The following is a 17,042-nucleotide window of genomic DNA, read 5'->3' on the forward strand; positions in this document are numbered from 1 at the left end:
TAGTTGTTGAAAATAAATAAAGTCGTAATATAATAAAAAGCTAGTAAATTAACAATCATTGAACTAAATATTTACATTGTACTTCCTTACAATTTCATTAATGAGATACTTGTCTTGTTTAAAAAGACTGGACTTAAGATTTAAAATTTGATTATTAAAATATTTAATAAAAAGATTCAATATTTCTTTTTACAGGGTTTTTACAAATTACAATCTCTGCGAAGTTTTCCCAGTTAATACAGATTAAAATCATTCATGTGGGAAAACATGACACTGGACATTTTCCCTGTCCTTACTGCATAACTATGTTGTTTGATTCAGTTGTTAAGCAGTTTTCCCATTTGACCCAAATATTTCTTTTCACATCCAGTACATGAATTTATGTAAATAGAGCCATTACTATACATTGGAGAATTATTTTGTCAAGATATTTCTTACTGTTCCTGAACTTTTAGAAACTACATTTACCTTGAATATTTTCAATAAGTCATTGATGTTAGCAAAATTGAATAGTTTAGTATACTGTATTCTATAAAATCCACTGTTGAAGAAGAAAATTATTGTGAATTGCCATTTTTAGACGTTTTAGTTCATAGAAATGATAAAGGCTTTGTTTTTTATATTTACAGGAAACCTACTTACGTTGGTTCCCCCATTCACTATTATTCAAATCATCAAACCAGTGTACGCCCATTTTTCAAGTATGTTTTTAAGGGCTTGAAGGATTTTCAGCTCCAAAATTTACAGACGCTGAATTTGCTAGAATTAATGATATAGGAACTAAATTGAAATATCCTAAAGTTTTAATTGTCAATTCTCTCCAGAAAGCTAAACATATATTTTATTCCAATAAGAATAAAGAGCCTTTTAAGAATGAGAATGTACTGGCAGTTCCATACAATGAAAATTTTGCATGCAGGACAGAGACCGAGGATCAGTCTGTCTCCTTAGCCAACATGAAGGTGCCGCATCGGCGCCCAGACAAAACCAATATACTTAGGATCCTCACGGGCACTCACACCTGGAAAGAAAAGGTAAGAAAGTTTTAGCTTTAGGCCCGTTCAAGTTAATTCCAATTTGATTTGTTGATGAGGGAGTGAGACAAATCTGCCCTCCACCGAGACGAATTAAAAAGTGACGGTGGTGGTGTGAGTGTGGGTCTAACCTATCCCAGTCCTATCCCCCCGCTAACTAGTGGAGGGTAGTTTCACCTTGCATATACAGCTTCAACTGCCAGTTTCAGCTTTGCTGAAATAAATACCCCATAGTAAAGAGCGGAAGGTTTGCATGGAATGCTGGAACAAATATAAAATAGTCATATCTATGCAAAAGGAAATACTGCAGAAGAAAACTACCATCACATTGTTATTTTTATTTCACAGTTCCCTTTTGATACAAGACCTAAATCATTACTCTGTCAAGCTCATCAGAACGGCTTTCTACATAAGGCTTTAGTATTTAACAAATTTGAATCTGATAATTTTTGAATGCTGGATAATCAACTTCCAAAGCAGGATTCAGATTCACACAGCTAATGATTAGTTGAATACCATACAGTAATTGGTGGAAAATTACTTAATGAAGCTTTTACAGTTTCTAATGAAGTACCAAGTTACTGCTTTAGAACGTTAAAAGTCCTCTTGAATAACACTGCTTATATTTTGACAGATTCTACCTTTAGTCCTACCCAAATCTATTCTAAATTTTCTTTATTATGGGAAAGTATTTTTTGTTTAAAATGATAACTTTTGAATCCCAAGCTACATAATCTGGTTATAAATGTATGAATACATCATCATTGAAAGTAATGAAATGCCTGAAAATAATTCCTTTCCACTTGCAGTCACTAGTTCCTCAGGCTGTTGGGTACAATCGATTCATATGAACCCAAATATTTCACAGTAATCCTATATTTTTAAGGCAGTAAAATATATTTCATCATACCTAGCTTACCAACTAATATGTTTTCCTTAAATATATATTTCTATTCCACAAAAGAAAGCCCCTATCATTGAACTCAGTATATATCCACTGCTCACTTGTCATGGTTCATTTTATATTTTGAATCTGAAATTCCGTTCTACTATTAGTCTTCCTACTACTGCCCTAATTATGAATTGTAACTATGTCAACATGCTCAGCTTCAGTGTGAGATCCCCCACTGATTATTCCTCAGCCCCCCCAACCAGTATTATTCATCAAATATTTAAATCCTACTCATAAAAATTTTCTAAATTATAGAATGAGTATTGACATCCAATAGCAGCAGATCCATATTAATGTAACAGCCAACAAGAATACATTTATCACAGTATAACCAGGACAGTACATGGCAATTACTTAAAAAAATATACACACGTTTTTAGCATCTCAAACAGCAGAAGATTCTTAAAACTGGTATACTTTAAACTTAAAACCCAGAACCTTATTCAAGCCAAAAATATTAAACCATAAACAAAATTACAAAGCTACAGCACAGATAACATTTGAATATATCAATATATCAATAATCCCAATAAATGAGAAATGTCATGCTGGTAGCCCAAAACAAATAATATTGAAATATCTGGACATCATACTAACTTTAAATTATCACTTTACAAGGCAGAAGGATATTGGAAAATTAGCAGTCTCTTATCAACAATAACTACTTTTTTTCTTATAAACTGATTAATATAACAGTACATTATGCAATAATAAAAAAATGTATCAAAAAAGTTCTCTAAAGCAGAGCAATACAAAATATTTCTCAGGCTAAACCAATACTTTACACAAAATATGATAAAACTAATTAATATTGTGCACCTCATGTTGATTTCCAATGTTCCTATCTTCAAAAAACTATAAAAATTAAGCTTTGTTAATTACAAAAAAGGAAAATTTTAACAAACCCCCTTTCTTCCATATCAATATTCTTTGAGAGAGCTGTAATTTTCATAAGTTTCCTCCCGAACTTTATAAATTGAAAACTTTTTAGACAAGAATTTACATCTACTATCCAAACCAAACTTGCATATCTTAGTTATGGCACAGTAAATTCTATGATCAGTATCTTTTTAAGGTAATACATATTCTTAATTCCGAGACCAATCAAGTGAATAGACTAAATGCATTCATGACTTTCAAAATCATTTCAAAAGTGATGGAGTGAAAATTGCAGCCATGCATAATTTGCTATTAAGTTTATAGCCACAAATATTTCCTTAATAGAAGGCACAATAAGTACTATAATTTTCAGTCTTTCTGAATGAAATTGATACACAAGTGCCTCTTTATTCTTAATTTATTTGTTTGCAGAGCTCCAAAGATATAACCTCACCTTTACTTTACTATGTTTATCTAAGAATTTTTAACATCATCATATCTTCAAGTATAGAAGCGACAAGACCTGCCACAGACACTCGAAAAACACATTCAAATTCTATGGTACCCAGAACACTAAATCTTAGATCACTTCAAATCTAACTTACCAAAGGAGAGAATCATGTAAAACTGCTTCAGTTACAAGAGACCAAAAATATTCTCAGGATAACTGCATTATCTTTTCACATGATAAATTAACTCACAGATACAAAGCTTAACATATGGAAATATTTATCAAGATACAATGCAATACTGTGGAAAACATTCTTCATTTGCCTAATTTCTAACCCTAAATTTGAATTCAAAATCAACTAATGGGTCTAACATTATGAACTGATAAAAATACACACATGATAAATGATGAGTAAAAAGTCAGCAGATTGATGAACAATGGGGGCAAATTGAGACATTAAAGATGCTTTTTTAGTATTGGAAAGCTTATTCCTGCACAATTTTACAAAACAAAACGTTTGAATATATTAATCACTAAAAAACACATTCGCCCTAAGTCTATTTGCATATGTGCAAATGTGAACCATGCTTGTAGTTTTGCGCCCAGTCCAGAAAAAGAATCTTAAAATCAAATGTTTCTATAACTAAAAAATAAGCATATTAAAGATAAACCATTTTGTTGTAAGTGTTCACATTTCAGTCTGTACCTACAGCATGCATAATTTGGATACCAAGTTGAATAATAAGTTGAAAAAACAACTTAGGAGCAATGAGTATGATAAAACTTCACTGCATGAAGCTTGTAAATAAAGAAAGGAATCCAAGTAGTTAAAAATTAATTTTTTAATGGACAGCAAAAACAATATATAAAGATTTAATAGAACAGAGCCCAGTATATGTTAAATTTTCTGGATTTTTTCTTTCATAAAAAAGTAGTACTTTTTAAAAGGATAAAAAAAAATCTATCATAATAACCTAATTTATCTCTCAAAATACTTTTTTTATTGTCATCAATGTCATTAAGATTATGCTAATGACCAGGTATTTGGAACATAGTAAGAAATGCATTTAGACTCACTCTAAACAGATAACTTTTTTAAAAATAAAAAATGCCATTAAGATAAAACAATGTTAGTAGTGATTCTTTTTTATTAATCAAAATACTCTTTGAACTGGAAAATTTAACCTATTTATATGTTTCTGAATAATATTTCCTTTAATGACATTAATATTTTTTTCTGTGAAGTACCTTCAAAATTTTCTTGGCCAACAGTGCATTATTTTTGGTAAAAATTAACTTCAAGAACAAGAAAGTAATTTCTAAAAAATTAAGCCAGCTTAGCACATACTGTGGCCTACTTGTACTATAGGTACAAACCATATGTCCACTTGGCACTTCTGTATGTATACATGATGAGTTCCTTATCTATTTTTTTGCCTCAGCAGTTTCGGAACACCATATGACCTACGATATATTCCCCCCCCCCAAAAAAAAGCTGTGGCAAAACCACAATATGAAGCTATTTTGTTCAAGTTCTCAAATGATAAGAAAACATCAATTTACAGTAAGCTATGAATTACCTAAAATCAAGAAAACATCTTTTGGCTTTGTATACTTTTACTTAAGAGAATTGTGCTTCAGAATTATGCTATATAATATTCGATGTACTTATCAACATGTTGGACCTACATACTTTCCTCCACTGACAGTTCAGTAAAAAATATTGTGCTTTTAATGGTGGGGGTTAGTGTACAAGCTTAGCCTATTAATAAAGAGCAACAGGAACTGGTTTTGAATAACAAATCCAACCTTCAGATGCAAACAAATGACTTTATTCTTTTAATCACCATTGACACAATACTATGAATGTTCAATTTCTAATTAAAAAATCTTTTGTCTTAGAGGAAACCCTTCAAAAGTAGAGGTTATTCATACAATAATAATTTTGCATGTAACAGTAATTGGTATCCATGAAGGAACTATACTGATACTGTACCTTATTTATCTCACAATATACATGTAATAAGCAACTAGCTTCAAAAGTTCTAGACAGCAACCTTCACTTTAGGTAGCCGTGTTACTACTGAATATTGCATCATTAATTATTATTCACTTCTTATAAAACCCCATGTGACTCCCTCCAACTAGAGCATAAATATTTTCATAATAACTATTAGAGTATACATATCCTACAACTGTATAGCATATTCCACTGTTTGTATTAACATAGCAAAAATATTTTTGAAATAGCTGTAGAATTACAGTATCAGAAATATACATGGAGTCAAGCAATTGCTTTAATTCCTAAAAAATTTACATTTACCTAGTAGACATGCTATGAAAAACTAGTTTTAACATATCCTTCTTTGAATGGCGGTGGGTAAAGGACAATCATAACTTAAATGAGGGCTGGGAACATTAGGGTAAGAGTATTTGTGTTTTTAGTTTTCCAGAAGATGACCCCAAAAAATTGGAGCGAGTTTCATTTGCCAGTTTGCCTAATGTGCCAGCAAGCACAGTACCTAAAATGTAAGTACATGAGTAAGTCTTGAATAACCATAAAGACTTTAATATTTGTTATTTCAAATAGCTTCTGTTCTTATTGACAAGAATAATCTTATCTACTACCTCTGGTGACAAAGATCTTGTTGCTAATTATAGTATACAATGCCTTATCAAGTTGCCGAAAAGGATGACCAATGTCACTAATTCTACATATTAATAAGACAAGAATATCATATTGTATAATAAAAACCTATAAAATGGTACTGTTACCAGGAAAAAGAACCAACAGTATTCATAAATGTAATGTTATGATATGTTTATAAGCTGAGAGCATGGAAAATTAAAATTTGCTTAATGGTCTCTTAATAATAAATGCAACCTTACTGGCCACTGTCATACAAACTCAAATCGCTAGAAATTTTTAAGAAATAAAGTCTCGGTCAGTGATACTGTTAAGAAAGGGTCCTGCCTTGTAGTTATCACACGGAGACTCTCCAAAAGTAACATTATAATGATATTGTGACATCTATAAACTAATCTGGCTCATAGCTTTGAAAAAATAATGAAGGTTGCAAGTTGGATATATTTGATAATTTCTTTGCCGTACATAGCTCAATCCTCTATTTCCAAATCATTGTCTTAATCATCTAATTCATTCATCTTCATACATTAAAACAAATCTTATGTTGCATTTGTTTTTTATCTTAATTTTACATTTGGTTTTTAACACTGAAAAGAGTCATCTCCAACCTACACATTAAGAAAAATATCCTTACAAAAATAACTATTCTTCTTTACCAACATGCCTTCTCTTGACACGCGCATATGGTCCAATAGCTGGATCAAATATGAAATCATATATCACTTTCACCCAAGATGTGTGCTGAGGTAAGTCATCATAAAATTCCGGGGCAATTTCTTTGACCTGTGAAAAAAAAGGTACACCTTTACATGATCAAGGTTTTTAAAGAAAATCATGTTATTTTATAAGTACTTAATCACTTGCATAATAATATCCTTGGATTCAAAGTATCTACTGAATATACCTTATTTTATGAAGATTCCGATTGTAGTTAGCTAAAACCAAAATTTTAATAATAAAATTCATAATTTTCATACTTGTCTGATGTTCATAGTGCTTTTCTCTAAGCCTTATATATTTCCTGAAATTTAAAGTTTTCTTTCCTTTCAATAGACTTTGGCCTCTAGCACAGTATAGACACACTAGAGGTTAATGGCAATAACCTCAACTTGGGTATGCCACAAGTCCTTTGTCTTTTATGACTCACTGTCCCAGGTAAATCCCTATTCTTTTGACATCACTGGTCAGTGGAGAAGAGGGTAGTATGTGTACATGCACATCAGGCAAGTAAAGAAATGATGTCTTATTATTAAAATTCCGTCTATTTCAATGAAACTCCAAATCTTCATAATGCTAACTCCCAAACACTGATAAAGGTGAGTCAGTGAACAAAAGAGATAGGAAATTTAGGTCCTAAAATATCTAACTTATCTGGTACATGAGACTATCATCAAGCAACTGTCAGCAAATAAAGTGTTAATTTTTCAGCCTCATGATTGCGTTCCCCAAATGTAACTCCACTATCAATTATAAACTAATAAACAGTATTACCCAACACCCAAGTATTTTCCACAGAAAACTGTAACATTGTATCTTAATAAAAATTACTCATTTTAAAGAAAATTCTCATTTATACTACATCCCCTCAGTTAAGCCCAGTAATCTCGATAAGAAACCCATGTTTCTCTAAGATAATGCTTGGTGAAAACCAACTTGGTATGCCATTGATCCACTGCTAAGACTCTTTCCAAAGAAAAATTACTACAGAAACTAAAGCTGGTTGCCCTTCTAATATCATGAATCCTAACTTGGATCCAATTCTCTGTGAGCCTCTGACTACACTTTTCACAAGACATGACAGGATTTTTGGAAAGAGGCCGATTCAAAATCCTAAATCTACCTACAGATTAGGAACCTTAACCCTAATTTGTCTAGTCTTTAGGCAGTATATCTTACCAGTCAATGTTTGCCAATGCTTATACTCGTAAATGAGGATGAGCAACTTGGTGGAGTAATGAGCTTTGGGTGCGGAGGAAATGCCCCCCAAATCTCGAAGTCACTGGCAGTGGGGTGAAGGATTGAGTTTAAGGCGATGGACAAACTGTCTCTAGGGCTTTTACTCATTACGCCTGCCGATTGATCTTACTAGAATTAGTATGACCAACAGGAACCAGCTATCTTTGATGTATCTAGCCAATGATTCCTCTATAGATTTACAGTAGTCATGGAAAGAAAAGATGACAGAATAGGCCCCAGTGCCAGATGTAGCGGGGTGCTAAGAATCTCCCATTTTATAAATAATAAAGAAAAATTGAAAATTGGTAATTGGAATGTTAGAACCATGAATCAGACTGGGAAGTTATATTAAGCCTAGAGTGAATTTATGAAATATAGCTTAGATATCTTGGCCCTAAGTGAAAAACGTTGTAAGGGCATTGGTAAGGAAACTTTAGACCAAGGTAATATATATATATATATATATATACACACACACACACACACACATATATATATATATATATATATATATATATCTGCTCAGGAAGATCAGATGGGGTTGGAAGAGAAGGCATACGAATGATGATGACACCAAGAGCAGAAAAGACATTAACCGAGTGGAGAGTTGTAAATAGTGGATTATTACTAGCTAAGTTAGAATCAAGCCAGTGCAATATGAATATTATAGTTCACCATGAACTAACAAATGATTCCCATGAAGAAAGGAAAGATGAATACTATGAAGAACTGCAGTGCAATAGACGAGATACCAGAGAAAAATATGAAAATTGTGATTGGCGACTTCAGTCCTAAAGTTGGAAGAAATAATCAGGGGATAGAGAATGTGATGGGTGTCAAGGGTCTAGGCAAAGTTGCAAATGAAAACGGAGCAAATTTCATAAGTTTCTGTTCATTGGGATACTTTTTTTCAACACAAGAACGTCCACAAATATACAGTACATGGACTTCACCATGTGGAAATTACAAAAACTAAAAAGATCACATTGCCATTAATAAAGAGAGAAGGAGGCCTTTAAGAAATGTAAAAAGCTATAGGCAGTGATCACCCACTCATCATTGCCACACTGAAATTAAAACTGAAAGCACCCAACAGAAAGGTAGTTAGAATACCTAGGTTTTATACAAATAAGCTTTTAGAAAAAGAGCACAGAGAAACATTTACAATTGAATGTAGGAATCAATATATATTTATATATATGTATATGCACACACACACACACACACACACACACACACATATATATATATATATATATATACTGTACATATATAATACACATTTACATATAGATATATTATATATACAATCTTATATACTGTAAAGCAATAGTTTGCTCAATATGGAAACATTAAAATTATACTGGTATAGAAGGATTAATACAGTAATAATAATTTCATCGTAACTGCATTTATTCTATAGTGATTTTATTAATTGAACGTTTATAAAATGAAAAAAGAAATGAACTACTGTACTGTATAGTTAACTGTATTACGAACTATGGTAAAATAAATTTTTATAATTTTCTACTTTACAATTTTTCTATGAAGATGTAATGTAAAGATAAAATATATATTACATAACATGAAATTCTATACAAATTATTTATTTCTGGAAAAAAAAAATTCCTACCTAGAAATCTCATACATTTCTTAGAATCTAATTTGGCAATAAATGGAAAGTTATAACAGAGCCGATGTTCATTTTTTTACAGTAATTATTTCTCCTAAATATGACAAAAATGTTCATGAAAGTCTCAAAAACTTGTTTTGGTTTTGGAAAACTGAAAAAATTATTTTCAAGAGATGAATGTGTAATAGAAGAGAGTTATTAATCTATAATTTGTATACATGTTTATACTAAAAGTAAATCTCCAACATAAAGAATACTAAACTTACGAACTTTCAGAGATAAGAGCCTGAGTTGGCAATAAATAAAGAAGGTTTAAGTTTTTAAAGAATACAGTATCTATTTGGCAGAAATAGGTGTAGGAATTCTTAATCCATATGTATGATAGCCCACTTGTGATAAAAAACCAGCCAACTGAAAACTAAAAGATTAGGGGGTTATACTTGGGTCAACTTGAAAACCCACTCCTAAACACGAAAAAAAAAGCTTAAAATTATTCTACAGAACATTTTAAGACATTATGTTGTTTTGATCTAGGGTATCATAAATTTCAAACCAAAATACTTCACCTAAAATTTTTTCTTCAGCTTTTAAGGTTTATGGTGTGACTTTTTATATGTTTGAAAATTTTTCTTTTACTATTAATACAAGATACTTACTTTATGGAGTCTGCATCCAGGGATGTATGGAAAATCGTGATGTTCATTATGGTAGCCAACATTGAATGTCAAATAATTCAAAGGGCCATAGTAACTGTATGTTTCAAATCCACGTTGGAACATGTAGTGCTCAGAAATAAAATGGCCGGCCACAGGATGTAGACCCATCGCTAAAAGTGACCCCGCTGCAAGGTACGTCAAACACTTACCTATAAAAATTGGGAAGAAAAACGTAATTTTAAGAACACTAATTTATTTCTATACTCCTCTGGTGTTTATATTTTTTTTTCCCTGGAAGTTCAGTTTCATTGACATTTAACCCTAAAAAAACAAAAAATAAAAATTTTATTTCCTCTCAATAAACTTAGAGTATGACTAGTAGCGTAAAGAGATAATCTAGCAGTTAATGGCAAACATAACCAATGGCTTGGGTACATCACAGAACCTTTTTCTTTCAGTCATTAAGACAAAATTATTCCCTATCCTTTTGGCACCAAGAATCAGTGGTGAGGAGGGTGGTCATGTATATGAACATCAGGTGAGTATAAAAATATTTTTTTTTTTTTTTTTAATGAAATTCGGTTAATTTCAATTATCCTTCCCTATGTTCATATTGCTAACTTCCACGCACTGATGAAGGTGGGTCACCAGTGATGGAGAGAAAGTCATTTATAGTTTAAAGATAAAAATATATAGCTTTAAAATAATGAAAATTTTCGACACATGATCTATATCATAGATAACAAACCATCTAAAATTATATTTTGAGATACAGAACACTAGACTATTTCCCTTAATGATATTTCATCTCTTAATTACCCATCTAGATAACCTCAAAACTATGCAATATTAATACTATTATTATTATTACTAGTACACTTAAATCATCAGATTTTTCTCTTATTAAAGGGGTGTTTAATTTTTCGAGATTACTTTTACTCTTTCTTTCCTTAGATCTGAACAAATGTTTCTTACCATCATATGGTCGCTTGACTTTTGACTTGTTTAACACCATTACATCATTTACTAAACTAAGTTTTTCACCGTGAATAAAATCTATCTTATTTTTCTCTTATCCATTTGGGATTCTCCATGACCATATTCTATGTTTCTTTTTATGAGAAAATTGTTCAAGATTTAAGAATACTTCTTCCAGAAAATTCTAAGAGCATATCTCCTTCATTCCTCCTGCCTACTTCACATTTACCTATTGCTGATTCTTCTCTCTTCTTTTGACCTATTTTACCAATAAAATCACCCAAAGGAGATGTAAATTGTGCTTTTTTTTATGGATTACTCTACATCTTCATAAAAACTTTCTATTTCTCCCTCAATATGGGATGTTTGTTGGTGCATACATTTGAATGATCTCCAGCTTGTAATTCTTATTTGACTTTATAATTAATCCGGCAATTCTATCACTAGTGCTTCAAAATTCATCTATGTCACCTGAAAAATTTCTATTTACAAGAAAATCCACTCCATTTTTTCTTGTTCCTTCCATGTTCTGAAACAAAATAAATGGCACTCTCAACTGTGTATGATTCCACAGTTCTTGTCATTTAATCAATCGTACTATACCTCAATAACTGTGCGTTTTATATATATATATATATATATATATATATACATACTGTATATATACATAAATACACAGTATATGTACACATATAGGTAGTAGGTTGGCCAGGGCACCAGCCACCCATTGAGATACTACCACTAAAGAGTTATGGGGTCTTTTGACTGGCCAGTCAGTTCTACATTGGATACTTCTCTTTGGTTACGGTTCATTTTCCCTTTGCCTACACATATACCGAATAGTCTGGCCTATTCTTTACATATTCACCTATGTCCTCATACACCTGACAACACTAAGATTAACAAACAATTCTTCTTCACCCAGGGGGTTACTGCACTTTAATTATTCAGTGGCCACTTTCCTCTTGGTAAGGGTAGAAGAGACTCTTCAGCTATGGTAAGCAGCTCTTCTAGGAAAAGGACACTCCAAAATCAAACCATTGTTATCTATTCTTGGGTAGTGTCATAGCCTCTGTACCATGGTCTTCCACTGTCTTGGGTTAGAGTTCCCTGGATTGAGGGTACACTCGGACACACTATTTTATCTTATTTCTCTTCCTCTTGTTAAAGTTTTTATAGTTTATATAGGAGATATTTATTTTAATTTTGTTACTGGTCTTAAAATATTTTATTTTTCCATGTTTCCATTCCTCACTGGGCTATTTTCCGGGCTGGAGCCCCTGGGCTTATAGCATTCTGCTTTTCCAACTAGGGTTGTAGCTTAGCAAGTAATAATAATAATAATAATAATAATAATAATATATATACACATATACATTGTATGTATATACAGTATGTATATATATACATACATACATACATACATACATATATATATATATATATATACACATACATTGTATGTATATACAGTATATATATATATATATATATAAAATATATATATATATATAAATATATATATATATAAATATATATATATATATATATATGCATAGTGTACATAGTGTACATAGGCTATGCATATATATGCATAGTAAGTATATATATATATATATATATACTGTATATGCATAGTATATTTATACACACACACACACACACACATATATATATATATATGCATAGTATATTTATACACACACACACACACACACACACATATATATATATATATATATGCATAGTATATATACATATATATGCGTAATAAATATTATATATATATATATATATGTATGTATATATATATCTATATATATATATATATATATATACATATGAGGCATATAGGATCACACTGTCAAGGGTCGTTTTCTAAAAAAGATATTAATTTCGAACAAGTTGCAGATGAAAGCTCTCTCCTTCAGGACTTTTTTTTACCTATAATTTAAAAAAAATAGTATGGTGTGCTGGCGAGTGTGCGAAATATTTATATATCATCTACTCCTACACCTATTGACACAAAGGGTCTAGGTTAGATTTCCCCAGTCATCTTTGTTCTGAATTTTAAATTCATTACGTCCCCCGTCACATCTCCTACTTCGAATTTCATACTCCTCAGCCATGTAGGACTGGGTCTTCCAACTCGTCTAGTGCCTTGTGGATCCCAGCTGAACGCTTATTGTATTAATCTCTCTTGGGGAGTATTAAGAACATGCCCAAACCACCTCCATCTACCCCTCATCATGATCTCATCTACATATGCACTCGAGTAATCTTTCATAGTTTCATTACTAATCCTGTCATGCCATTTAACTCCCAATATCCTTCTGAAAGCTTTGTTCTCAAATCTACTAAATCTATTGGGGACTGTTTCATTGTCATACCATGACTCATGTCCATAGGGTCGTACTGATCTCAATAAACTGATATATAGTTTGAGTTTTATATGTAATTTACGGCAATTTGATTTCCAAATTTCATTTAACCTAGCCATTGTCTGATTTGCTTTTTTCAACCTTTCACTAAACTCTAATTTTAAAGACCCTGTATTGGAGATCATAATTCCTAAATACTTAAATGATTCTACCTCATTAAACCTTTCTCTTTCCAATGATATTTCATCTTCCATTGCATACTCTGTTCTCATTATCTGTCTTTCTTCTATTTATCTTCAGCCCCACCTCGTGTGATATTTCATGAATTCTGGTAAGCAAGCATTGCAAATCCTGTGGTGTTCTGCTAACAAGGACAGCATCATCAGCATACTCTAGGTCTGCTAAATTCCCATCACCACTCCAGTCCAATCCTTTTCCACCATCTCTGACTATTCTACGCATTACAAAATCCATGAGGAGGATAAAAAACATAGGTGACAACACATTCCCTTGGAATACTCTGCTGTTCACTGAAAATTAATTTGATGAGACTCCATTAACATTAATCTTCCACTTGCTAGGCTCATGAACAGACTTAATCAAATTTACATATTCAAGAGGAATTCCATAGTAACACAGGACTCACAGGCTTTTTTTATATTCCGCAAATGCCATCAAAAGGGTATCTCTATATACTACGCATTGCTGTACAAAGTCTCAAAATGAAAATTTGATCAGTGCAAATTCTATCTTTTCTAAATCCTGCTTGTTCATCTCTCAGCTTTTCATCAATCTTTCTCTCCAGTCTCTATAGAATAAGCATACTATATATTTCCATAATAACTGACGTAAGTTTTATACCTCTGTAATTATTGCAATCAGTCAGTCTCCTTTTTTTGCTATTTTCACCTACACTCCTAACTTCCATTCATCAGGTTTTGCCTCTTCATGCCACATTCTACAAAATAATTTTGATAGTAGTCTGGGAGTCGCTTCCTTTTCGGCCAGTAACATCTGGGCAGTTATTCCATCGTATCCCGGGGGCTTTCCATCTCTTAAGTTTTTTTAGGATAGCTTTGACTTCAAAAACAGGGAATTCATTCATGGGCACAACATGGTCTTCATCAGATTCAGGTATAACAATAAAATTATTCCCTTCATATCTCCTATTCATAAGCTCACTAAAGTGTTCAATCCAACGATGTCTTTCTTCACTTTCTGTTGCTATAACAGAGCCATTTCTCCTTTTGATGGGTACATGCTGCTTCTTTGCCACAGTCGAGATTTCATTAATAATTCTATGAGCAATTCTTATACCATAGCCACTTCCTGAATACATAGCTTCGTCAGCCTCATCTGCTTTATTGTCTACATATTCTCTCCAGTCATTTCTGGCTTTTCTTTTGACCTCGCTGCCAATACTGGAATACTTAGCATGCTCTACCTTGTAATTTCCATGACTTCCTCGAAAACTTTCAATAATCAATTTATGTCTTTGTCTCCTTTTTATAGTATACCAAGTATCATTTGATATTCATGGCTTTCTCCATGTTACTGCATGTCCCAAGACTTCACTACCAACTAACTGATATTACTATCATTATTATTATTATTTGCTAAACTACAGCCTTCGTTGGGAAAGCAGGATGCTATAAGCCCAGGGGCCCCACCAGGAAAAATAGCCCAATGAGGAAAGGAAACCAGGAAAAAATAAAATATTTTAGAACAATAATAACATTAAAATAAATATTTCCTATATAAAATATAAAAACTTTAACAAAACAAGAGGAAGAGAAATTAGATGGAAGAGTCTTCATTAATTGTCTGTTCTTCATCTCCTAAAGTCTCTAAGACTGCAAATGGATCCCTATATTCAATTGCAAATGTTTCTTTGTGCTCTTGTAAAATGTATGTATGTATGTATATATATATATACATATATATATATATATATATATATACATATATATACACACACGTAAATACATACACACACATATACATTATATATATACAGTGAACCCTCGCTACTTCGCGGTTCGACCAATCGCGGATTCACCACTTCGCGGGGTTTTTCCATAACCCATATATATATACATATCGCGGATTTTCCGGAGAAAATTCGAAAATACCGCGAAATCTGAAGACAACCAAATACGATATTTTGTTACCTGTAATTCCATTAATACTGTAATTAGTAATATCTGCTCTTACTGATTGTTCATTGCATTACATATGATATATAATTCAGCACAGAAAGAAATAAAACACTAAAAGAGAATGTGATCATACGATAATGTACTGTATACAGTACGTAGTAAAATTAAATCGAACATGAAACGCAAATCAGATGCATTCATACAATACGTATTTACTACAAATGTAATGGATGTGCTTCTTTTCCATGAATCTTTTGTATGTATATGTACGTAGTACTGCATCCAATAATATTCTTTGCTGCAAAAATCACATTTCGAATAAGCGTACGAGAGAGAGAGATAGAGAGAGAGAGAGAGAGACAAACATCCTACAACAAAAGCGTAAAATAGCGTACGTAAAGCTGTATTATTATTATTGTTGTTAATAAAATTATTATTGTTATTATTATCATCATTATTATTATTATTACAGTACTGTACTGTATTATTATCATTATTTATTATTATTACGGTATTTACTTAATCTACGTACGTTCGGTAATGCGCGGGGCATCTTCTATGAGTTGGTAAACCTACGCATCATAGTACTGTAAGACGGGCTGTGATTGGTTCAAGCGCTGATAGATGACGAATCAGAACTCAAGTTTTTTTATCTAGCCTGTGATTGGTGTTTTGCCATCATCTCCTACCCGCAGCATCTAGGTTCTCGCGGGGCTGGATCGTCCACTCTCTGTTACCGCGTATCGCTGAGTAGACGTTCTTAAGTTTGTGAATCTGTGCTGTGCGAGACTTTTTTAAGTTGAACTTTTTGTTACTGTAAATCCTACTGTAATGGCTCCCAAGCGTTCTGCTTCTCTTAAGGCTGGTAGTGAGCCTAAACGCCACCGAAGGATGATGACGATAGCTGAGAAGGTTACGCTTCTCGACATGTTAAAAGATGGTAGAAGTTACGCGGCCGCTGGCCGCCATTTTGGCATCAACGAATCTACTGTTCGCTATATCAAGAAGGACGAGGCGAACATTAGAAAGACGGCTGCAATCACCTTTAGCAGATCAGCGAAGCGAGTCGTTACAACGCGTAATAAAACGATCGTACGCATGGAAGGTGCTTTAGCTGTGTGGATTGCCGACTGCCGGAAGAAGAACATAGCGTTGGATACGAACACCATCCAAACAAAGGCTTTGAGCTTATATGAGAATTTTGCTGCAAAGGAACCTAAAGACGACGACGGCAACCATGCTGAAGATGATGATGATGCAGATGATCCTCAACCAGGGACATCCACTGATTCCCAGCCTCAGAAACGTTTTTCCGC

At 32.5% G+C, this 17,042-nt stretch overlaps 1 protein-coding gene across 1 annotated transcript in view; it reads right to left on the bottom strand.

Annotated features, from left to right (window-relative positions):
* Positions 1-1,357: 1,357 nt before the first annotated feature.
* ifc (delta4-sphingolipid-FADS-like protein ifc) overlaps positions 1,358-17,042 on the bottom strand; it is a 299,271-nt gene continuing 283,586 nt past the window's right edge. The window contains exons 5-6 of the mRNA XM_068378642.1: positions 10,209-10,417; positions 1,358-6,746 (exon numbers count right to left, since the gene is read on the bottom strand). Of these exons, the coding sequence (XP_068234743.1) occupies positions 6,606-6,746; positions 10,209-10,417 (350 nt within the window). The 3' untranslated portion in view covers positions 1,358-6,605. The remainder of the gene's footprint in view (positions 6,747-10,208; positions 10,418-17,042) is intronic.

The sequence above is a fragment of the Palaemon carinicauda genome, chromosome 8, assembly GCF_036898095.1.
Source record: "Palaemon carinicauda isolate YSFRI2023 chromosome 8, ASM3689809v2, whole genome shotgun sequence".
Lineage (NCBI taxonomy): Eukaryota > Metazoa > Arthropoda > Malacostraca > Decapoda > Palaemonidae > Palaemon > Palaemon carinicauda.